Consider the following 25,864-nt stretch of genomic DNA (forward strand, 5'->3'; position numbering starts at 1 on the left):
CTACGTGTGCGTGTAAAGTGTAAACCAGTGCATCCTGACTTCCTAACTATGCCTGTGTGTTGCGTGAGCGGCAGTCAGTCAACAACTCTTCGCAAAGTTTCCTTATCAAACAATATACTCGCTGAAATTATGGCAGGGAACGCCAGATTAAACATTAAAACTGCCTTCTGAGCACTGTATCTACAGGCTACCACCAAAAGAAGGAGGCTACCAGAAAGGCTTCTCTACTCCGTACGATTTTACTTTCACTACGACATTACTTTGAACAGACTATCAAAAAATTGCAAGGTGATATGATAAAGTAAGGCACAGTTTACTTACAGTCGTTTTTTTTTTTTAAAAAACGATGCAATCGTTTTCTGCCTTTTGGCACCCTTCATCATGCCATGTTGAGGTCCTGAACTAGGAGGAGCTGTCCCCAATATGCCTGTCAAACTTGTTGTGGGTAACCATAGCAACCAAGCTCGAGCTCGCAACCTGTGCAGTCTGCACAGTTGCAACTATGTATGTACTGCTGTGCACCTCAATAAACCGAATGGTAATTAGTCTTTTGATTTTTCCGCGAGGTTTGCCTTATGCAAAGAAAGACAGCATAGACGTTTTTTCCTCCCTATAAGTGGGGGGGACCGAACGAGGTGAATTTAAATCTGGGTGGGACGAATCCCCCCCCGTCCCCCCCTCTATCTGCGCCCGTGCTTCCAGGTGTTCTACACAGTGTGTGAAAAATCAGTAGGTTTCTCTCTCGCCAGCTTACAGTGTCTTGCAAAAGTATTCATCCCCCTTGGTGTTTGTCCTGTTTTGTCGCATTATAAACTGGGATTAAAATGGATTTTGGGGAGTTAGTACCATTTGATTTATACAACATACCTACTACTTTTAAAGGTACAAATTGTTTTTGTTTGTTTGTTTTGTATTGGGACACAAACAATAATTAAGATGAAAAAACAGAAATCTGGAGTGTGCATATGTATTCACCCCCTTTCGTATGAAACCCCTAAATAAGAGCTGGTCCAACCAATTCACTTCATAAGTCACATAATTAGTTGATTAAAATCCACCTGTGTGCAATCAATGTGTCACATGATCTGTCACATGATGTCTGTATAAATCAACCTGTTCCGGAAGGACCCTGACTCTGCAACACTACTAAGCAAGCAACATGAAATCCAAGGAGCCTCCAAACAGGTCAGAGACAAAGTTGTGAAGTGGCATAGATCAGGGTTGGGTTATAAAAAAATATCCCAAACTTTGAATATCTCAGGGAGCACCATTAAATCCATCCACCCATCCATTATCTGTAGTCACTTATCCTGTACAGGGTCGCAGGCAAGCTGGAGCCTATCCCAGCTGACTATGGGTGAGAGGCAGGGTACACCCTGGACAAGTCGCCAGGTCATCGCAGGGCTGACACATAGAGACAAACAACCATTCACACTCACACCTACGGTCAATCTAGAGCTACCAATTAGCCTAACCTGCATGTCTTTGGACTGTGCGGGAAACCGGAGCACCCGGAGGAAACCCACACAGACACGGGGAGAACATGCAAACTCCACACAGAAAGGCCCTCGCCAGCCACTGGGCTCGAACCCGGGACCATCTTGCTGTGAGGCTAACCACTACACCACTGTGCCACCTACCATATTATCAATTATAGCAAAATAGAAAGAATATGTCACCACTTGAGGAGAGTGGGGGAAAAAGCCCCCCTTAAGGAAAATTCAGTTTTTCTCCAAGTTGAAATGAACCATGTGTTTAGTTTTAATCATAGTTTTTGACAACAGTGACATGAACAATAATGCCACCTAAAGTTTGCCTAAAGTTAATACTTATTATTATTTTTTTAACAAAAACAAACATTGTGCCAAGGGGGCCTTTTACCCCCCCAGTGGGGTAAAAGGCCCCCTGAGGTGGGGCAATAGGCCCCCTCACTCAAAAAAAGCTGTTTGGATAGCAAAAGTGTTTACTTAAGCCTATAATGTGAAAGAAACAAGAAAATATCCCTGAATTAATGAATAGATGCATTATTTTATTATATTTTGCATTTTAATTTCAATTTTTTTTTATTTCAATTATTTTTAATATTAAGTTCAAATTACTTGCTTTACTCAACCAGGTAAGCGAGATGTTATTAAAAACTATGTATCTGCTATTCAGAAATGTATGAAATACAGTAATTATGATAAAAGGAAACGATGCCCCCTGGGGGCCATTTACCCCGCCATTAAGGGGGCGTTTTACCCCACAGACTACACTTTTACAAAAAAGGGTCTTACTTTCAAAATGTGATTCAACTTTTTATACCTAATGTATTTTTTTAACGTACTGACTTGTCTACTCATACCACATACACAGCTGTGATATCTGACAAGATAGCAGCTATCTAAATACAGTTTTACTGATATCTGAAAATTATATCACTTACCATGAAATTTGATTTCTCTCCGCTGCGTTGCTGATATGCGATCCACAGTGGATATTTGTATATCCCCGTTGTCAAGCCAGTCCATAGCAACAATAGAAATGTAACTTTGCGCCATCTGGTGGTTATTTTGGGTAAAACAGGCCGGGGGCGTATTACCCCACGGGAGCGTATTACCCCACTCTACTATACAAACCTGACAAGAAAAGGCTGCCCACCAAAACTCACAGACCGGACAAGGAGGGCATTAATCAGAGATGCAACAAAGACACCTAAGATAACACTGAAGGAGCTGCAAAGATCCACAGCAGAGATGGGAGTATCTGTCCATAGGACCACTTAAAGCCAAACACTCCACAGAGTGGGGCTTTATGGAAGAATGGTCGGAAAAAAATAGAAAACATGGGTGGCACTGTGGTGTAGTGGTTATTATTGTTGCCTTACAGCAAGAAAGTTTGAGCCCAGTGGCCAACGAGGGCCTTTCTGTGTGGAGTTTGCATGTTCTCCCTGTGTCTGCGTGGGTTTCCTCCGGGTGCTCTGGTTTCCTCCCACTGTCCAAAGACATGTAGATTATGTTAATTGGTGGCTCTAAATTGTCCGCAGGTATGAGTGTGAATGGTTGTTTGTCTCTATGTGTCAGCTGTGATGTTCTGATGACTTGTCCAGGGTGTACCCCGCCTCTCACCCATAGTCATCTGGGATAGGCTCCAGCTTTCCCCGCAACCCTGCACAGGATAAGTGGTTACGGATGATGGATGGATGGATGGATGGATGGATAAGAAAACATGTTTGGAGTTTGCCCAACAGCATGTGGCAGACTCCCCAAACACATGGAAGAAGATTCTCTGGTCAAATAAGACTAAAATTGAATTTTTTGGTCATCGTGGGAAATGCTATGTGTGGTGCAAACCCAACACTTCCCATCGCCCTGAGAACATCTTTCCTACAGTGAAGCATGGTGGTGGCAGCATCATGCTGTGGGGATGTTTTTCATCTGCAGGGACAGGAAAGCTGGTCAGGACTGAAAGAAAGATACAGGGCAATTCTGGAGGAGAGCCTGTTTGAGACTGGGATGAAGGTTCACATTCCAGCAGGACAATGACCCTAAACATACTGCTAAAGCTACACTGGAGTGGTTTAAAGGGAAACATAAACATTTAAATGATTTGGAATGGCCTAATCAAAGCCCAGACCTCAATCCAATTGAGAATCTGTGGCCTAACTTGAAGATTGCGCTTACCCAACGCAACCCACCTAAATTGAAGGAGTTGGAGCAGTTTTGCCTTGAGGAATGGGCAAAAATCCCAGTGGCTAGATGTGCTAAGCTAATAGAGACATACCCCAAGAGACTTGCAGCTGTAATTGCAGCAAGAGGTGGCTCTACAAAGTATTGACTTTTTTTTGGGGGGGGGGGGGGGGGGGGGGTGAATACTGATGCACACTCCAGATTTCTGTTTTTTCATCTTAATTATTGTTTGTGTCACAATAAAAAAAACAATTTGCACCTTTAAAGTGGTAGGCATGTTATGTAAATCAAATGGTGCTAACCCTCCAAAAATCCATTTTAATTCCAGCTTGTAATGCGACAAAACCGGACAAACACCAAGGGGAATGAAGACTTTTGCAAGACACTGTGCAATCCTTCTTCTTCCTTATTGCTTCTCCTGAATTATTCACAGCTATGAAGCATTAGCAATATTAAAGCAGAGCAACATTGTTGTCTTAAAACATTCTCTTTACTGTGTTTGTCGCATTTGTCAGTCCAAGTACAAGCATTCAAAAAGGCAGAGTTTTTTCTATATTATACTCTGTGTGTGAATGGTGAGCCCTGAAAAGCCTGTGGGTTAAAATCACTTTAATCTTATGCTGAACTGTGTGAGTTAAAGGCGACATGAAATTCAGAGCAAAGGGGAAAAATCTTTATTTTTTATTTAGTGACCTTGTGCCCTTGAGGAAAATGACATAAAATACATCTTAAACAACAGCAAAGGTCTCCAGTGGCACAGATTGGTTGCCAAGACTTCCTGGCTATATTATTTATATGCTGATCCATATCTCAGCCTAAAAGCCTCTTTATTCTTCTTAGACCTCAACAAGGAAAAAAGACATGCCATTAATTTACAACTGGGCACCTGAACAACTGAATTTAACCTGCAGAGAATAATGGATGAAGCAATAACTCACTCCCAAGCTGGACAATCAAAGAGCCTGAGTCATGATAGTGTATTAGCCGAAGCTCTACTGTCTTGAACCTCTAACTTAATTGCATCTACGATGTGCCTGATCATGACTGACAGGCCTGCATATATTGCTATAGCTGACAAAGGAATACGCTCGTGACTTATTCAGGCATGCAGACACACACACACACACACACACACACCTACCTCACTGCAGCAGCTCTGAAACCAATATGCTACTCACTCCACCGTATGATGGCATTGTAATTAATTGTGGACTCTAATTTTAATTTAAATAGCAACAGTTATCCTTGAGGGGGCTGATTATTTAAGTTGATAATTGCATTCATTAATCAGGATTATTGGCTAATAAATAAAACACATACGTTAGGGATCTAACAAGACCAAGACCATGTAGTGCAAATTTTAGCACGGGCATTTCTCTACATGTTTGTACTGTTTAAAATTACAGTTGTAAAGCAAAATTCATCTCGACTGGTAATATTTCTTGAATCCTTTATTTCTCCATACTACTTTCCATAATGGTTTGTTTCGTCACATTCTCGTTAAAAAAAAAAAAAATCCAACTGTTTGCAGTTTGACAAACTCCTATTTTGGCAGTGTGACAGACTATAAAACAGCCTTGTTAGAAAACAGCAACCTAAATACATGACAGAGAAACAGAACAAGAGAGAGAAAGTGAGATGTAAAAAGATGCGCAGCCCTGCAATTCAAAAACAATGTGTCATCTCAAAGAACCTCAAAAGGCTCCTGCCACTGTGGTATTTTTATCCAAATTGTTTTTGCTCAGGGCTGCCGTGTACGAAGCTAATATATACAAAATCCGTTCGACAGGAATCGACAAAGCTGCCTTTGATGAGGTGCCACTCCGCACAAAGCACGTTCCCTGTGAGAAGGCCAAAGAGGAGGAACACACACAAACTCAACAAGCAACTTATTCTGTGCTGGGCACCAACTGACAGCCGGGGAAATGGACAGGCTGAGGAAAGGGGTCAAGAGGGAGTTTTGGAGTCTGTGAGCATGCGCTCTTTCAGTTGAGACACCTGAGAAAATGTACAGCTCCACGCTATTCTCTCCAGCAAAGCATGAGTCATCGGAGATGGCGACAACCAGCAAAACTATGAATAAGGGGTAGTGCTAGACATGTCAAGAGTGAAAACTCTGCAGCATGTCACATGTGGCTAAGATGAGAATCAAGCAAGAAGTACTAATGAACAGAAAGTCATTCTGTGCTGGAGCAATAACAGAGCTATGTATACTGTGATATTTTTGGACCTACTATACACTGGTGCTTGAAAGTTTGTGAACCCTTTAGAATTTTCTATATTTCTGCATAAATATGACCTTAAAACATCATCAGATTTTCACACAAGTCCTAAAAGTAGATAAAGAGAACCCAGTTAAACAAATGAGACAAAAATATTATACTTGGTAATATATTTATTGAGGAAAATGATCAAATATTACATATCTGTGAGTGGCAGAAGTATGTGAACCATTGCTTTCAGTATCTGGTGTGACCCTCTTGTGCAGCAATAACTGCAACTAAACGTTTCCGGTAACTGTTGATCAGTCCTGCACACCGGCTTGGAGGAATTTTAGCCCATTCCTCTGTACAGAACAGCTTCAACTCTGGGATGTTGGTGGGTTTCCTCACATGAACTGCTCGCTTCAGGTCCTTCCACAACATTTCGATTGGATTAAGGTCAGGACTTTGACTTGGCCATTCCAAAGCATTAACTTTATTCTTCTTTAACCATTCTTTGGTAGAATGACTTGTGTGCTTAGGGTCGTTGTCTTACTGCATGACCCACCTTCTCTTGAGATTCAGTTCATGGACAGATGTCCTGACATTTTCCTTTAAAATTTGCTAGTATAATTCAGAATTCATTGTTCCATCAATGATGGCAAGCCATCCTGGCCCAGATGCAGCAAAAGAGGCCCAAACCATGATACTACCACCACCATGTTTCACAGATGGGATAAGGTTCTTATGCTGGAATGCAGTGTTTTCCTTTCTCCAACATAATGCTTCTCATTTAAACCAAAAAGTTCTATTTTGGTCTCATCCGTCCACAAAACATTTTTCCAATAGCTTTTGGGCTTGTCCACATGATCTTTAGCAAACTGCAGATGAGCAGCAATGCTCTTTTTGGAGAGCAGTGGCTTTCTCCTTGCAACCCTGCCATGCACACCATTGTTGTTCAGTGTTCTCCTGATGGTGGACTCATGAACATTAACATTAGCCAATGTGAAAGAGGCCTTCAGTTGCTTAGAAGTTACCCTGGGGTCATTTGTAACCTTGCCGACTATTACACACCTTGCTCTTGGAGTGATCTTTGTTGGTCGACCACTCCTGGGGAGGGTAACAATGGTCTTGAATTTCCTCCATTTGTACACAATCTGTCTGACTGTGGATTGGTGGAGTACAAACTCTTTAGAGATGGTTTTGTAGCCTTTTCCAGCCTGATGAGCATCAACAACGCTTTTTCTGAGGTCCTCAGAAATCTCCTTTGTTCGTGCCATAATACACTTCCACAAAAATGTGTTGTGAAGATCAGACTTTGATGGAGCCTGATCTTTAAAAAAGACAGGGTGCCCACTCACACCTGATAGTCATCCCATTGATTGAAAACACCTGACTCTAATCTCACCTTCAAATTAACTGCTAATCCTAGAGGTTCACATACTTTTGCCACTCACAGATATGTAATATTGGATCATTTTCCTCAATAAATAAATGACCAAGTATAATATTTTTGTCTCATTTGTTTAACTGGGTTCTCTTTATCGACTTTTAGGACGTGTGAAAATCTAATGATGTTTTAGGTCATATTTATGCAGAAATATAGAAAATTCTAAAGGGTTCACAAACTTTCAAGCACCACTGTATATGCACTGGTGATGTTTGTGTACAACCCCGATTCCAAAAAAGTTGGGACAAAGTACAAATTGTAAATAAAAATGGAATGCAATGATGTGGAAGTTTCAAAATTCCATATTTTATTCAGAATAGAACATAGATGACATATCAAATATTTAAACTGAGAAAATGTATCATTTAAAGAGGAAAATTAGGTGATTTTAAATTTCATGACAACAACACATCTCAAAAAAGTTGGGACAAGGCCATGTTTACCACTGTGAGACATCCCCTTTTCTCTTTACAACAGTCTGTAAACGTCTAGGGACTGAGGAGACAAGTTGCTCAAGTTTAGGGATAGGAATGTCAATCCATTCTTGTCTAATGTAGGATTCTAGTTGCTCAACTGTCTTAGGTCTTTTTTGTCGTATCTTCCGTTTTATGATGCGCCAAATGTTTTCTATCGGTGAAAGATCTGGACTGCAGCCTGGCCAGTTCAGTACCCGGACCCTTCTTCTACGCAGCCATGATGCTGTAATTGATGCAGTATGTGGTTTGGCATTGTCATGTTGGAAAATGCAAGGTCTTCCCTGAAAGCGACGTCATCTGGATGGGAGCATATGTTGCTCTAGAACCTGGATATACCTTTCAGCATTGATGGTGTCTTTCCAGATGTGTAAGCTGTCCATGCCACATGCACTAATGCAACCCCATACCATCAGAGATGCAGGCTTCTGAACTGAGCGCTGATAACAACTTGGGTCGTCCTTCTCCTCTTTAGTCCGAATGACACGACGTCCCTGATTTCCATAAAGAACTTCAAATTTTGAATTGTCTGACCACAGAACAGTTTTCCACTTTGTCACAGTCCATTTTAAATGAGCCTTGGCCCAGAGAAGACGTCTGTGCTTCTGGATCATGTTTAGATACGGCTTCTTTGAACTACAGAGTTTTAGCTGGCAACGGCGGATGGCACGGTGAATTGTGTTCACAGATAATGTTCTCTGGAAATATTCCTGAGCCCATTTTGTAATTTCCAATACAGAAGCATGCAGTGCCGTCTAAGGGCCCGAAGATCACGGGCGTCCAGTATGGTTTTCCGGCCTTGACCCTTACGCACAGAGATTCTTCCAGATTCTCTGAATCTTTTGATGATATTATGCACTGTAGATGATGATATGTTCAAACTCTTTGCAATTTTACACTGTCAAACTCCTTTCTGATATTGCTCCACCATTTGTCAGTGCAGAATTAGGGGGACTGGTGATCCTCTTCCCATCTTTACTTCTGAGAACCGCTGCCACTCCAAGATGCTCTTTTTATACCCAGTCATGTTAATGACCTATTGCCAATTGACCTAATGAGTTGCAATTTGGTCCTCCAGCTGTTCCTTTTTTGTACCTTTAACTTTTCCAGCCTCTTATTGCCCCTGTCCCAACTTTTTTGAGATGTGTTGCTGTCATGAAATTTCAAAATGTCTCACTTTCGACATTTGATATGTTGTCTATGTTCTATTGTGAATACAATATCGGTTTTTGAGATTTGTAAATGATTGCATTCTGTTTTTATTTACAATTCGTACTTTGTCCCAACTTTTTTGTAATCGGGGTTGTACGTACACTTTGTGCACAGTTGATATTTTCACACATATGTATTTATACCACAGTGTTGCTGAATGCTCGATTCTGATTGGTCTGTTTTACCCACAGAAATGGCAGCTGAAATTTCTATTTCCCAAAACTTTTCTCTTTTCCACCATCACCAACGACAAAAACAAAATTGTAGTAAGGAGAATGCTGGGCATGGACATTGGTGATTCTCCCATGAAAGAATTTGTACCATTTTGTTTTGATACTACAGGCATGACGGTAAAACAAGCTTTCTTGAAAACCACAATGTCAAAGAAAAGCAGTTCAACAAAGCAGTTAAACAGTTCAGCAATCTTGGAATCTTTGGAGACTGGATTCAAAAAGGTGTAGGGTTTTGTTGTTGTTGTTGTTTTTTTTTGACAAAAACATCATTTTAGTCTGGGTGGAACAGCTGACAAGATAAAATATGTTTTCACAAGGTCTAGTGTAGGTTGATGTAAGCACTCCCAATAGAAAGTCCATCATTATGCATCAGGTCTGAAGACCACTCTGCAAAATATAATAATTAAACATTCACTATTTGTGTGAAACGCAAGTCTGAATATAGACCATGGTGCTCGAAAGTCATTTTTACCAAGTACTTCTACCTTTTCCTGAACAGCTTCAGAATATACTGAAAACAACACTGGCAGTGGCATGACAGTGATGGAATTAAGGGGTTAGTCCTTTTGCATCATCACACTCTGACTAGCTTTCACCCTGTTCTTAAGTGTAAGATTCACAACAGAACTGAATTAACTTTGAGAACACTCATTTGAGCTCCACTGAGTTATACATGACAATATTTTCTTTGGATCCCATCTGCTTTATTTAAACACAGACTGATAATTACAGCATTTCTTCTGCTTTATATATAATCATTACACTGTCAGAAATAGGGGTACAGTAGGAGTCCATTTCTGTCCCCAAGGTACAATCTACACTAATGTACCCCCAAGGGCTCATTATTGGACCTCAAGGTAACTATGTGTACCTTTTTAGGGCCAAAAAGGTACATATAAAGTTCCCAAGCAGTATATAAAGGGCACAAATAAATACCTTAGAGATTACTGCCCCAGTGACAAGCCATTGTACCCCTAACGGTACAATAATGGACTTTATTTTCTGAGAGTGTACCTCTGCCAACTTTGTTGGAGGAGGTTATCTTTTCACCTCCGTTTGTTTGTTTGTCTTTTCCCAATGTAACTCAAAAAGTAGTGAATGCATTTTGATGAAATTTTGAGGAAGGAAGAGCCATAGACCAATGAGAAATTGATTGATTAAATTCTGATGCAAATCCAGATATATGTGTGGACCCAGGATTAATTAATTAATTTATTTTTTGTGTGGATATTCTAATACTGTATGTGGCTTGGCAGAGGTATACACTCTACCAAGTGTTCTTCTAGTGTTCTCTATTGTGTTTAAGCAGCAGTGACAGATGTAGATGCAACAGTGGCATCCTGAGTTATTGCATACACTTTCACATCTTATGCATTATATAAAAGTCAAGTCAAGTTTATTTTTATAGTGCTTTTAACAATAGACATTGTCGCAAAGCAGATTTACAGAATTTTAATGACTTTAAACATGAGCTAATTTTATCCCTAATCTATCCCCAATGAGCAAGCCTGTGGCGACAGTGGCAAGGAAAAATTCCCTCAAACAACATGAGGAAGAAACCTCGAGCGGAACCAGACTCAAAAGGGAACCCATCCTCATTTGGGTGATAAAGACAACATGATTAAAACATTTTTAACAGTTTTAACATGAAGTCAGTTTTGTTGATGTTATCAGCTCTTCATTGATGCAAACTTGAGTGCAAAATTGTTCATGACAACTGCAGTCCTAAAGTTAGCAAGTCAACTGTCATCCTCAGCCATAAAAACATTACTGTAAGTGTCCAGAGCATCTTCCAAGTGTGACTTTTGACAGTCCATATGGAGCCGTCCTCCACAGGAGTGATGTGATGAGACTCCAGCCAGACATAGGGCATCAGGATGGATCAGGCAGGTCCGAGGCTAGCATCTCAATCTCAGGATTGACATGTAACTCAGAGGGACAGACAGAGTGGGGAGTGGGGGGGGGGAAGGACATGTTCATTAATAAGTGAAATATAACACATGGGTTCTGAGCAACATCCCACTGTAAAATGCCATAGTGTCAATTAGAACTGTGAAATGAGTTGTACAGTAGTCAAATTATAATGTAATCAGTTAATTCACTATAAAATGCTCAAAGTCAGAAACAGAACAATGGTCTGTGTTGTTACAGGATATTATGGTGCCACCCTGAAGTAGATTTTTTTTTTAACAGCACAGCCTGAAGTGTTTTTTACGGTAGCTCTTATATCTCAGCAATGTGCCAATGATTACTGTAGGTGCAATAGGCTTATCAAATCAGTCTCATGTAAAAAGGGATCAGTCTCATAAATTCATTAATCATTAATTCAAGTGTCTAATAGTTTATAGTCAAACTTAAAATCAATGGAATAACTTAGTGGTGATGTTGCTATAGTTTTAGTGAGTATTGTCACTCTAATGTAATACGTTTACTCTAGATCTATAACATTCATATCACAACCAAATGGGCGAAGGCAATTAGAATACTTGTTTGGCAGAGGTCGGCACTCAGTGAATGTTGTAGCAATAGACGGACACAGTTTACTCCAAAGGTACCACTTATTGAAATAGCTGACATGAATTAGCAAACTAATACTAATCATATATAGCAACAATAGCAGCCAAGGAATAATTCAGTATAGATGGTGATACAATGTATACAAATAATAATCAGTAGTGTATGAAGCAATAGTCAGTAGTAAGTAGAATAATAACCAGCAGTAAACAGAGTAAGAAATCAGCAATGAATATGATGATAACTAAGGCACTAATGGTGATCAGAAGTAATAGGCTATATGCAAGTGTTCAGTGTAGGGGCGAGTGAATGTTAAAATCTGAGAGGGAAATCACGTGTTTATGTGTGTGTGTAAGAGTGTGTGTGTGTGTGGGTGGGTGGGTGGGTGTAGGCATATGCGTGCGTGTGCGCAGCTGCGCACTAACGAGATGAGGAGGAGCTAGGGAGAGAGGGCATGAGCAGGACAAGGAGGAGGGGAGTGAGGAACGAGGCTTTGTGCGCGCGCAGGCGAGATAGGTGTGGTATGTGAATGTAATGCGCGAGCCTTTGTGCTAGGTCTCAAACCCAAACTTCTACTCAACCTTAGCTACTCCTGAAATCCCAATGTTGAGGGGTGTAGTGCAATGGAGGGAGTTAAAAAGAGACACAGAGAGAGAGAGAGAGAGAGAGAGAGAGAGAGAACGCATGCACGATCTAACTAAATACAGATAGTAAACAAAGCAAATCAAACAACATGCGGCCTAAGACCGACTTTCATGTGAATCAAAATGCGTACATTTAAACCCTGAATGAATTCAAATAAACAACACTCTTCACATTAACTAGCCACAACTAAGACTAACAATTGCCCAGATGCCAGCCTTACTTGAGATCGCTCTTGCTTGGCGACTGAAAGCGCGCCATCCGTTATCCGAAGACAGCGTGGCGCGCAGGTCCAGGGAGAAAACAGTTCTGTTCCTTTTGCTTTTACAGTTCATCAGCTGAAGATCTTCGGTGTCCCGTCAGTTGTCCGATGATCTGGAAGGAATCTTGTTTGTAGTTCGTTGACGTTGCGAAAGGGAAAAGGGATCCAGTCGCTTTTTCTCTTTAACAATACTGTGTGGGCTGCAGTAACTAACCGGTTCAGTTATTATTGCAACTATCCGAAGATCAAATACATTGGACTTTGGCTAAAGGTTCGGTATCAATAGCTCGTTCTTTGGCCTTTGTTCTTCTGTAGCACAGATGCAACGACGTCTCTTTCACACATGGAAATCCACCGCCAGAGAGAAGGAATTTCGATTTCGCCGCGGGTTTTAAGCACAGTCATGACTTCACTGTATTTGGCATCTGGTATCATCTCTGTATCCAATACCATTACAGGGAGTCAGAAGAATGGGCGGAGATAGAACATGGCATCGAGTACAGGGATTGGTGTGTTCAATGCTGTACAGTGAAAGGGAGAAATGGTTCATAACGTGAAGCAGGGAATTGGTTACTATGGTGACGGCATGGCAGCCCCCCCACATGACCTTTTTCATTTATTAATTAACAAGTTCTGCTTTTTAACTGTTTATAGTTACATTAATGTTACAGTACAAAGCATTGACACATGATGTTACCCTATCAACAACTACAGGCAGTATTTTTTTAAATAACTGAAAAAAATCTGTTTTGTTCTTTAGCTTAGAATATGTGGAGTGTTCACCATAGAAATTCCTGCACTGCAAAAAAGACATCTTAGCACATGAAAATAGCTTAAATATAGTTCTGTCAGGACCGCTTTCATCAAGGAACTTTATTTGCATTGCAATATTTGCAACAAGTTGTATTTGGCGAGTGGCTCTGTCCTGGGACCTCCATGCCCTACCATGTGCCTACATAGAAAGGTTAAAGCAGGGAGAGCCACAGCAAGCCCCCCGCCAGGTACAGAACAGAGCAGGAATCAATGACAACAGAGATGACATTGATTAAGGTTGGAATATGGGACCTACCTGCCCGTCCATGTGCCTGCGTAGAACGGCTAAAGCAGGGAGGGAAGCAGCAGCAAAAATGGTATGGATTAGGAGACCTCCCTGTCCTTCCACATGCCTATGTGGAAAGCCTTGAGGCAGGGAGAGCACCTCCCTGCCCTTCCATGTTTCTGCATGAAATGGCTAAAGCAAGGAGGGTGGCAGCAACGAAAATGGCATGGATTAGGGACCTTAGTTTTGACAAGGGTCAAATGCAATGGTTAGATGACTGGGTCAACACATCTCCAAAATTGTAGGTCGTGTGGGTGTTCTGGTATGCGGTGATTATCATCTATCAGAAAGTGGTCCAATGAAGGACAATCAGTGAACCACAGAAGAGCACCTGCACAACTGCTGAAAAAGTTAATGCTGGCTATGATAGAAAGATATTAGAATGCACAGCGCATCACAGCTTGCTTTGTATGGGCTTAGTAGCTCATGCTGACTCCTGTCCACCAGGAAAGTGCCTACAATAGGCATATGAGCATCAGAACTGGACCATGGAGCAATGGAAGAAGGTAGCCTGGACTGGATTGTGAGCAGGCATCAATGATACAAAAATGACATTTGTTAAAGTCAGACAGCATAAAAGGGTACAAGTTGGAGTGGAGGTGGGTTGAAAAATGGCTTGCAGAGAAAGCAGCAAAGGTAGGCAGGTTAAAGCAGCTTAAATAAGGTGCTCAATGAGAGATATGCCAGTAGAATGCATAGAAGGGAATCAGCTGAGCTGTCAGCTGATGTTGGCTGGCTTGAGATCAGCTGATGTAGCTGGGATTGAAGGCTGGGCTTGTTTTTTGGGGCCTGCCAGAACTTATGCTATGCTTGATTTACATGTATTTAATATCTCCTATTAAAAGATTAGGGGTGGCACAGTGGTGTAGTGGTTAGCACTGTCGTCTCACAGCAAGAAGGTCCTGGGTTTGAGCCCAGTGGTTGATGGGGGCCTTTCTGTGTGGAGTTTACATGTACTCCCCGTGTCTGCATTGGTTACCTCTGGGTGCTCCAGTTTCCCCCCCAGTCCAAAGACATGCAGGTTAGGTTAATTGGTGGCTCTAAATTGACTGCAGGTGTGAATGTGAGAGTGAATTTTTGTTTGTTTGTCTTTATGTGTCAACCCTGCGATGATCTGGCGACTTGTCCAGGGTGTACCCTGCCTCTCGCCCATATTCAGTTGGGATAGGCTCCAGCTTGCCTGCAACCCTGTAGAACAGGATAAAGTGGCTAGAGATAATGAGATGAGATGAATGCATGCTAATGATTCATATTCAATATAAAGTCCAGTTGCACTAACTGTGGATTCAAGCATTGGTCTAAATGCTGCCTCGTCACACAACCATTCCTCTTCTCTTAATTTTCTTTCCTCAAAGCTGACACTCAGGCAAAGCTGTCTTCTCTTTGCCACAGTTTTTAAAAATTCTTTTGTGTCGAAAAAATACAGAGTGTCAAAGCAGCCTAATATGTGTTATTTGTCAAATTAAGTGTATGAGAATGTGTTGATATGTCAATACAATAACTCAGCACTTAATCATACATTTGCCTCTCTGTCAGTCAGAACAGTGGAACCCACAGAGAGGTTTGATTTTTACTTCTACAGCAGAGTGAACTTTTCAAGGTAGGACACAGTCAGGATGAGTTATATAGCAAGGGGAAGGTGAACTCTCAAGCTCTCTTTCTCTGTAATGGAGGTGCAGGGGAGATGGGTTCAGAGCCATGACTAACAGGCAGAGCAGGTTCAGATAAGTGAGGTCAGGCTGTGGATATCAGTGGCCACGAATTACTTTGTCTTACTCCAAGCATGGCTTCTTTATTAAACCTTAATTGTAATGCTACCCTTAATAATATAGCACTGAACATAATGTATTATTTAACATCACAAGTCTAAAAAAGTATATTCAGTGCACAGGCCATTTTGTTTGATGAAACTAAATGGTCTATTATTAACTTAAGCTGTTCTTTTTTGCTGGGAATAGTTTATTCTGTAGAAGCCCTAAATTATACTTGGCACCTGGTGCTTTGTCTTCTGGATGTGCTAGATCTGGAGTTGTATCTCTGTGTATTTGCTCTAATCGCATGCTTACCTGTGGGAATGTGGCAGTGCCAAGTCAGGCTTCTGCATTCTCAGGTAGCAGGCAACGAGCCTGGACTCGATGAAGCCAACAACCTTGGAAATGTCTTCATCAGCAGCAGTAAAAGGTTTCCCAAGCACAGCACCTTTGGAGCAGTCCTGAGTGAGATAGAGAGAGAGAGAGAGAGAGAGAGAGAGAGAGAGAGAGAGAGAGTTGAATGAGAGATGAGGTCCAGTGTAAGTTGACGTATGCACTCCCAATAGAAAATAGATCTGATAGATAGGATTAGTTCAGTCTGAACAACTATACTCACCACTGTATTGAAATACACCACTGTCTTTCTTTATTCATGATAAGGTAGAGATGAGTCACATCAATATACAGTATGTATCACACTTTACTTCTGGTTGATTTTCATAAACATATATAAATCACCTACATACATTAGTTTTTCATGGCAACTGACATCATTATTTATTAAATAATTATATCTTTTGTCATAATTAATTAATATTGATTATTACTGAAATCTTGAATCTGATTGATCAGAAAGTGTTGATGAACTTTTTCGAACAGCATTACTTAAAAGGTAATCCTGGCTGTAATTCAGATCACAGTATCATAATATGTTTGTTATCAGCAGAGGTGGACAGTAACGAAGTACATTTACTTGACTACTGTACTTAAGTACACTTTTTGAGTATCTGTACTTTACTTGAGTATTAATTTTTTGGCAACTTATGACTTTAACTTAACTACATTTGAAAGACAAATATCGTACTTTTTACTCCACTCCTTTCTATCAAGGTCCTTGTTACTTGTTACTATGAAGTGGCTTTGAAAGTGGATGTTTTTTTCTTTTCTTTTCTAAAACATGATTGGTTTTTTCGCAGGTGACACTGAGACAGCCGATCAGTAATCACTAGGGTCACGTCACGTCCATAGACTGTATAAAATCAAGTTCAATTATTTCTCAGCAGTGTTATTTAACACGATCAGTTGATGGCCGAATGGAAGGAGGTGGTTCTTCTGGGGAATGCATACACCCACGGCGAAAGCTAGAACCCATGTTTCAGTTTTCTGAAAGGAATAAAAGAGTTGTTTTGTTTTAAATGTTTGTTTTGTTTGCCTAAAAGAGAGCACATCACAGCCTACAAAAAACTTGCCATCTGACCTGCGGAAGCATGTTGAGGTATGTAAACGTTTTATTCCAAGAGAAAGCTTGCAGTGAAGTTTTATGTGCTTTTAGAGCTAGCGATAACGTTGTAATAGCTATGCAGTATGGTTAGTCAAATGACTTTCTATGGATTTTCCTGCCAAGTTGCCGTAGCCTTGTCCACGGCTAATGTTAACACATAGCTAGTTAACTTGGACACCGTTAGTTAGCATGTAAACATGGCGTTATGCTAACATGAATAACATTAACTTATCTGAAGCGCTTTCAGAAATGTTTAGCATAATCTTGCCAAATAAACAAAATGTAGAAATCTTTCTTTCTAGTAACGTGAGCTACTCAATATGATTTTGAGTTTGAAAAGATTTTGCTAGCATGTCAGGTGGAGCTTCACTGACTAGCTAGCTTAACATTAAACCATCATGATTCCACAGGCAGCTTCATATGTACACGAATACATACATTTGCACATGTGCGCATGTGAGACCTGTGAGATGGACAGTATTGTACTAGTCATTCACAACAAATTGCTGGAATTTTTTGTTTTGATGTCAGATGATGGTCTTGCACTTTTTTTTTTGTCTTGCTTCAAGCAGTGTTGCTGCTGGGCAGTTATTAAGCTCGAGGTATGGACCTGGGTTTTAAGCAGATTGGATTGTCATTTTTATTTTCTGAGCAAGCTGCATTTACAGCTATTCCACTGTCTTCCTGATTAACATACATGTACATGTGTGTACACACTACCAGAGCTGGGTCAGAACACTACCACGCTGCTTTGTGGGGGTGGGGAGGAGTGTTACAATTAAAAATAATAATAACAATGGCTTTTTTTAGTTCAGTTGTGTTTCATTTTGTAACATTCTACCAGGTGTTTATTCTACAGGTTCTACAAGTTAGTCAGTAAATCCAGTAGGTTGCTTCAGAGGCATTAGGTTTTGTAAGTGCTGTGGCAATAATACAACAATGCGTTGACAGAAAATGTACTTTTAATACTTAAGTATTTTTAAAAGCAAGTACTTCAGTACGTTAACTTAAGTAAAAAAATGTGACTGGACAACTTTCACTTGTATCGGAGTAACATTTGACCAGTAGGAGCTGTACTTTGACTTAAGTAATGAAGTTGGGTACTTTGTCCACCTCTGGTTATCAGTACTGTTTCAGTAGTAACAGCTAATTCACAAAGGCCTGTTTGTTCAATATAACACCAATCAAAGCCTTAAAAAAGTATTTAAATGTGCTGCTATTTAACAAAAAAAAATTGCATAAATTTATGCTGAAATGTTCTGTAAGTAAACTCCTATTTAACATTTTTAGAGAGGTCTCTAGTGTCAGCATTTTGTAACAGCCAAAGATAAAACTGTGCCATTAGGTTTACCACTCTGTGAAAGTCTTCAGGACTTCAGGATGTTATGCTTTGTGGTTACTTGTAAACGAGTGAGGGAGTGTTTTATAGTTGCTATAATGTAAGTGATAACATGAAGTCCCTTGATTCACAGAACTTACATAACAACCATATGAGTATAATGGATAAAATGTAACTATAAATGGATAAAACAAATGACTATTATTGGCGTTATTTAATAAGTCAGAACTGCAATCATTGGCAAACTAGTGTGGTGTAAGAGGTTGGTAATGGCTCAGTGCAAAGCAGAACACCACCCTTTTATTGATTATTTACCTATCACAGCACACCCTGCGTTTTATTCCTTATTGAAAACTAATGGCTATGTCATGACAGAGTAATTTGGTCTCACCCTACATTAGGCTAAAGGTGTTTTTGAGCAATTCCCTTTAAATAAAGCGTTGCCATTGTGAAGGCACACTCTCTCCCCTGTCAGTCAGAGCAACACAAGCAAATCGATCATGTATAAAGAAGAGAGTAGGTTACTTTGCCCTGTGATGCAGCAGGAGCAGCAGTTGGCTGGATTTATGTGTCTCAGAGGAAGCACAAGTTAGCCTTCACCCTCCCTGCTTGGTAGCTGTTGGGTGATGGGGCTGGTGGGAGGGAATTGGCCAAGATCAAATTAAAAAGAAAACGGGGGAAAACTTCCCCAACAAAGAAAGAAAGCAACACAAAGTCCTCTGTTCTGATAACCATTACAAATCACTGGTACTGGAGACTCCTTCCAAAAAATGTTCAATAAATGTCTCTTTACAAAATAGATCATCAAGAAAATGATTATATATTTATCTTATTAAAATTAGAACACATTTACAGGGGCTTCAAAGTTTGGGAGAATAGCAGGGTACAAATAATTTACAGCAGGGTGCAAAATGGTAAAATGTCTGCCAGCGGCAGACATAATGCACGCAAAGCGTGCAGAGATAGATAGATAGATAGATAGATAGATATGCAAGTACGAATTTTTCATGGGGCGGGATGGTTTGGAACAGGCCATCTAAAATTGGGATAACATTTACCCGGGACGGGTATTTGAGGCGGGTCGTCTAGCTTAAGCTTGATTAGCGTTGTTACGCACGCCAGTGTTTCCCACAGAAATTTTGGAGACTATGGGGGAGGCGCGGGGGTTGTTTAAAATTGAGTGATATGTTAAATATTAAGTTATTACTGAAAAACTATTGATTAAAAAAACAAACACTGAGAAATGGTCCTATAAACAACTTTACCAATATAAAAGATTACCAGGACTACAAAAATGCAGAAAAATAGGCTTTACTTATCCAAATGCTCCTGTTGGTTCAAAAGTTAAAGTGCATAGAACCTCACAGCACAACATGAAGTTACCTTAAAATATAATATAAATGCCTCAGCTTTCATGTAAGAAAAAAAAAATATTAATACTAGTGCTGTGTGCAGGCAGTCTCTCCTGGAGACTAAATTAAACAATAATTATAAACTAATAAAATAAATGGCTCAGGCTTCATAGAAGAAAAAAACAATTTGAACAGAATCTCACAGTATGATGCTGAAGCTGCCTAAACAATGGAAAATAAAATACCATTTTGGCAAAAACGTTGGCATCCATTCATTTCTTGTATTAAGTAAAAAAATATGTTGCCAGATACTGCTGATGTTTTACAGCCCAAAATATGTTCAAAACCCGCCAAAATGCACTTAAAACCGCCCAAATTGGGCGGGAAAACGCGCAATCTGGCAACACAGGCGGCAGTAATGGCTGCACTCGTGTCGAGGATGTAAACACAGTTGACGCGGCAACGGACATACATGACATAGTGGATGTAATTTACGTTCACAACTTTTTTTGCTGTCAGAAATATTTAATATTAAATTTTGTGACTCGACTGACAATAGCCGGCGGCATAACAAGCCATAGCCGGCGATTTGCCGCCGGTGACCGGCTACTTTTGAGACCGCTGCATTTATTTGAAAAACCCATTTGTTATGAGATTATATGGAGTGTCTCTCATGCAGGTTCCTGTGAATGATCTGGCTTAGAGCCATTTGCAGGGGGGGAAAAAGAAAAAAAACACCCTGTTACAAACACACTCTCCAGAAATGGTACAAGGCCTAATGTGAAATTAAAATTAGCAGCTGTAAGCAGTCATTCTCGAAGCCATTTCTTTTTTAAAAGAGTCTTTTTCCCTTTGTTTCCAGTCTTTGACTATGATCTGTATCCACATTTTTTTTTACCTTGGGGTGGTGTGATTAAAATCATTCAATAAATAATAGTGCAGTTTATAAGGGCCAAGGTTCACTGAGATGTAAATATTGTACCTGTAGGGCAGTGGTGAAGTGACTAGCTGCAGTGGCGTATTTCTTTAGTCTGTAGTACCTGTCGGCATCCTGTAAAACAGTATCAAGCCACTTGTTAAGCGGAGGCAGAGACGCGAGATTAGGCCCACTCGGAAGGTCTGCTGTTTCACTGCTGTGACACATTAATTGGGAGTAGGTGGAGGCTGGGGACTTGTGGGTAATATTCTGTTCATCACCGTGCACTAACTCCATCTCAACTTCCATCAGCCTTTTTAAAGAGATGACCGACAGTGGTAACTGGGGACACTGTTCATTATGCAAACCGACAACCTCCTTTACCCATCCATCTCTGCTTCCAGCAACAGGTGTCTTTCTCCCCTTTGGCCTGTCACCGTGTCTCTTTTCTCTCAGTCTTGATGTCTCTGAGGCGGCTGACGTTAGATCCTCCGCCTGCTTTGTGCTCAGGTTGAGCTGGGCTGTGTGTGTGTGTTTCCCAAGAGCTCTGGGTTTCCATTAGAACTTGCTAGAGTGAACCTGAAAGAGATTTCAGAATTGAAGTGGATGCTGTGCTTTTTGCAAAATCGCCTTTAAAGTGCAGGAACCTTTTATGATTCAAAAAACGTTGCTGACATAGACACACGGAAACACAAACAACTTTGGCCTGTTTTTTTTTTTTTTAATGGATTTTACCCTGTGTTAATATTAGCTATATAATAACACTTACAACTATAAAGCATGTTTACACTAAATGAATAAAATTGTGTATACATCTCATCAAAATTATGTGTTGAATTTTCATGGTATCTTTTCATACTATTTTTTAACACTTTGACCTATTTACATTGAGATTGTGGTCACTGCTGAGATTTGCCAGAAGGAAAGTGTTTCCTGAGAAGTGCTAAATAATGCAGAGGGAGACGAGGTTGCAGTTTCATTACAGTGTTGAAGATGGTTTGCAGAAAGGTCACTGCGAAATACACCCCATCTATGTGTTGATCGTAACAGTAGTAGCTTTTAAAGAAAGATTTGAAGAAAAGTATAAAAAGAATCTACAAAACTAGGCAAACCAGTAAGCTTGTAAGTAAAAAAAAAAAAAAAGGTGAGCAGTCTGTTTTAGGTAATGAATAAGACATAACAGGGTGCACTATTATATGAGGTGGCAAGGTGGCGCAGTGGCTAGTACTGTCGCCTCACAACAAGAAGGTTCCGGGTTCAAACCTCACGGCCAACAGAGGCCTTTCTGGGTGGAGTTGGCATGTTCTCCCAATTCTGTGTGGGTTTCCTCCGGGTGCTCCAGTTTCCTCCAACAATTCAAAGACATGGAGATTAGATAAAATACCCAGCCGCTGGAGTCGCACAAGCCAGTGCTTATTTAGTGCCGGTCCCATCCCTGGATAGATTGGGGAGGGTTGTGCGAGGAAGGGCTAAATCAAATATGCTGATCATGATGAGCTGCTGTGGTGACCCCTAACTGGAGCACCCAGAAGAAGAAGGATGTGCTGTTATATGAAAATAATCAACAAATTATATGATGCCACAAAAATAGTTTCCAATAGTAACACATCCAGAAATAATTTATTCCTCTTATGCAACAGCAGGAGTGGCACAGTGGTGTAATGGTTAGCACTGTCGCCTCACAACGAGAAGTTTCTGGGTTTGAGCCCAGCGGCCGACAGGGGCCTTTCTGTGCGGAGTTTGCATGTTCTCCCCATATCTGTGTGGGTTTCCTGCGGGTGCTCTGGTTTCCCCCACAGTCCAAAGGCATGCAGTTAAGTTAACTGGCTACTCTAAATTGCCCATAGGTGTGAGTGTGTTTGCATGAGTGCGCAGAAAGGAACTGGTCACACTACTGCTGCAATTCTGGCCAAGTCAACCAAACATGGTTCACCTCAAGCCTGGATCGGGTTCAGCAGTGACGATGACGATACAGTGGTTAGCGTGTCCACCTCTCGATCGGGAGATTGTGAGTTCTACTCATGGTCAGGTCATACCAAAGACCATCATAAAAATGGTACCTACTGCTGTCTGGCAAGGCACGCTGCAATACAGATGCGAGTGGGGAGTCAAACTCTCGCGGTTACCAGAGGACTAGCCCCCCACTGTAACCCTAGCTATGTAATAGGCAAGAGGCCGAGGGCTACGGAAACAGAGATCGGTGCCGCCCAATGCGCCACATGGCATGGGAAGGACTTTGATTGATATATTCACTTTAAGTTTTAATGGAGCACCCATGAAACAAGTTAGTTCCTGTTATCAAATATGTTATAGCAACTGTACAACAATTGGGCCATGCTTCCTCAGAGCTACTTTTATAGAAAATTGTACCACAGTGCAGATGAATTCTCAAATTTGATTGGTCAGAAGGTGTGCATTATCGTTGTGTAACTTCATGGACAACATGAGCGATATGTTTATATTCATTTGGTCATTCTAATGTTATTGTTTCTATAGTAGCAACTCATACACAGAGACTTGCATAGCAGATGCTTGATATAATCTAAGTCTCTAATAGTATAAGTCTATAATAGGAGGATTTTTTAAAAAGTGTTGTATAACAAAGAAAAAAGTGTTTTTTCAGTAAAATTCGCAATGTGTCATATCTTATTAAATTAAATATTATAATACTTGATAAATCTTTGTGGTATAAGTGAATGATGCACTCCAGAGCATGCTGTTATATGAAAATAATGCTCTTCCCTTTCAATCAGGCCATACCACACCAATATACAGTAGCGTACAGTATTTTTGTGTAACTGCACAGTCTATTGTGTGTTATTCCTTACTTAATCACTGCCTTCGACCCAATCAGCATCCCGAACTTGACAGAATTGTAGTATAGACATGTTCATGAATTCTTTTACATTTATCTAAAAATGCTTTAAGATCACTTTGAAGTGAAAACTTGTTTAAATATAGTATAATAAAACTTCACACATATTTATTTTAAACATATTTCTTTGGACATGCCCAGTATATTGAGGAAAACAAATTTTCTCAACCTATTTTCAGACAAGAGTAGTGTTTAAAGCCATTATCTGTTTATCTGAAGATATTTACTGTACATATGCATGAAAAGTCACTTTAAAAGCAGCAGCACAGACAGAGCATTTCTCATCAAGTTAAAGAGTTGAAACACAGATATCAGGCTGTACCTCTGAAATGCTTAGTGTTTCAAGTTAAAAAGGCATCAACATTCAAACAATAACATTCTAATAATATATTTTTCTGCTTTTCTGATATACTAATATGCATTCTGGAAGCGCCATACAGCCGTGTTATAAAATCCAAATAAAATAATGCATTTAGCAAGTGAAAATGTCTTGTATATACAACCCCGATTCCAAAAAAGTTGGGACAAGGTACAAATTGTAAATAAAAAGGGAATGCAATAATTTACAAATCTCAAAAATTGATATTGTATTCACAATAGAACATAGACAACATATCAAATGTCGAAAGTGAGACATTTTGAAACTTCATGCCAAATATTGGCTCATTTGAAATTTCATGACAGCAACACATCTCAAAAGAGTTGGGACAGGGGCAATAAGAGGCTGGAAAAGTTAAAAGTACAAAAAAGGAAGAGCTGGAGGACCAAATTGCAACTCATTAGGTCAATTGGCAATAGGTCATTAACATGACTGGGTATAAAAAGAGCATCTTGGAGTGGCAGCGGCTCTCAGAAGTAAAGATGGGAAGAGGATCACCAATCCCCTGATTCTGCACTGACAAATAGTGGAGCAATATCAGAAAGGAGTTCGACAGTGTAAAATTGCAAAGAGTTTGAACATATCATCATCTACAGTGCATAATATCATCAAAAGATTCAGAGAATCTGGAAGAATCTCTGTGCGTAAGGGTCAAGGCCGGAAAACCATACTGGGTGCCCGTGATCTTCGGGCCCTTAGACGGCACTGCATCACATACAGGCATGCTTCTGTATTGGAAATCACAAAATGGGCTCAGGAATATTTCCAGAGAACATTATCTGTGAACACAATTCACCGTGCCATCCGCCGTTGCCAGCTAAAACTCTATAGTTCAAAGAAGAAGCCGTATCTAAACATGATCCAGAAGCGCAGACGTCTTCTCTGGGCCAAGTCTCATTTAAAATGGACTGTGGCAAAGTGGAAAACTGTTCTGTGGTCAGACGAATCAAAATTTGAAGTTCTTTATGGAAATTAGGGACGCCGTGTCATTCGGACTAAAGAGGAGAAGGACGACCCAAGTTGTTATCAGCGCTCAGTTCAGAAGCCTGCATCTCTGATGGTATGGGGTTGCATTAGTGCATGTGGCATGGGGAGCTTACACATCTGGAAAGACACCATCAATGCTGAAAGGTATATCCAGGTTCTAGAGCAACATATGCTCCCATCCAGATGACGTCTCTTTCAGGGAAGACCTTGCATTTTCCAACATGACAATGCCAAACCACATACTGTATCAATTACAGCATCATGGCTGCGTAGAAGAAGGGTCCGGGTACTGAACTGGCCAGCCTGCAGTCCAGATCTTTCACCCATAGAAAACATTTGGCACATCATAAAATGGAAGATATGACAAAAAAGACCTAAGACAGTTGAGCAACTAGAATCCTACATTAGACAAGAATGGGTTAACATTCCTATCCCTAAACTTGAGCAACTTGTCTCCTCAGTCCCCAGACGTTTACAGACTGTTGTAAAGAGAAAAGGGGATGTCTCACAGTGGTAAACATGGCCTTGTCCCAACTTTTTTGAGATGTGTTGTTGTCATGAAATTTAAAATCACCTAATTTTTCTCTTTAAATGATACATTTTCTCAGTTTAAACATTTGATATGTCATCTATGTTCTATTCTGAATAAAATATGGAATTTTGAAACTTCCACATCATTGCATTCCGTTTTTATTTACAATTTGTACTTTGTCCCAACTTTTTTGGAATCGGGGTTGTAGTTAAATCGGAAAAAAACTAATTATAAGACTCTTAAATACAATATAATAATATTCAGTCTATTTCTCAATAATATAAATTGGTTATTTTTTTTGCTGATTTCACGCATTAGAAAAAATATTGCAGAAAATAATATATGAATAATACATTGAGACTCAATACAATAAAACAAGAAGTCAGTTTTATGCCTGAAATTAGTTAAAAAAATAGAAATAAGCAGAATAAACTGATATCAGTTTTATAATTATCTAATAATGAGAAATGTTGCCCAT

General features: G+C 40.2%; 1 protein-coding gene across 1 annotated transcript in view; it reads right to left on the reverse strand.

The window, feature by feature from the left end:
- Positions 1-25,864, reverse strand: part of LOC132899017 (spermatogenesis-associated protein 16-like) — a 136,783-nt gene that overhangs the window by 105,437 nt on the left and 5,482 nt on the right. Inside the window, exons 2-3 of the mRNA XM_060940670.1 lie at positions 20,680-20,964; positions 15,821-15,966 (exon numbers count right to left, since the gene is read on the reverse strand). Coding sequence (XP_060796653.1) covers positions 15,821-15,966; positions 20,680-20,964 — 431 coding nt within the window. The remainder of the gene's footprint in view (positions 1-15,820; positions 15,967-20,679; positions 20,965-25,864) is intronic.

This window comes from Neoarius graeffei, chromosome 15, assembly GCF_027579695.1.
Source record: "Neoarius graeffei isolate fNeoGra1 chromosome 15, fNeoGra1.pri, whole genome shotgun sequence".
In the NCBI taxonomy this organism is placed as follows: Eukaryota; Metazoa; Chordata; class Actinopteri; order Siluriformes; family Ariidae; genus Neoarius; species Neoarius graeffei.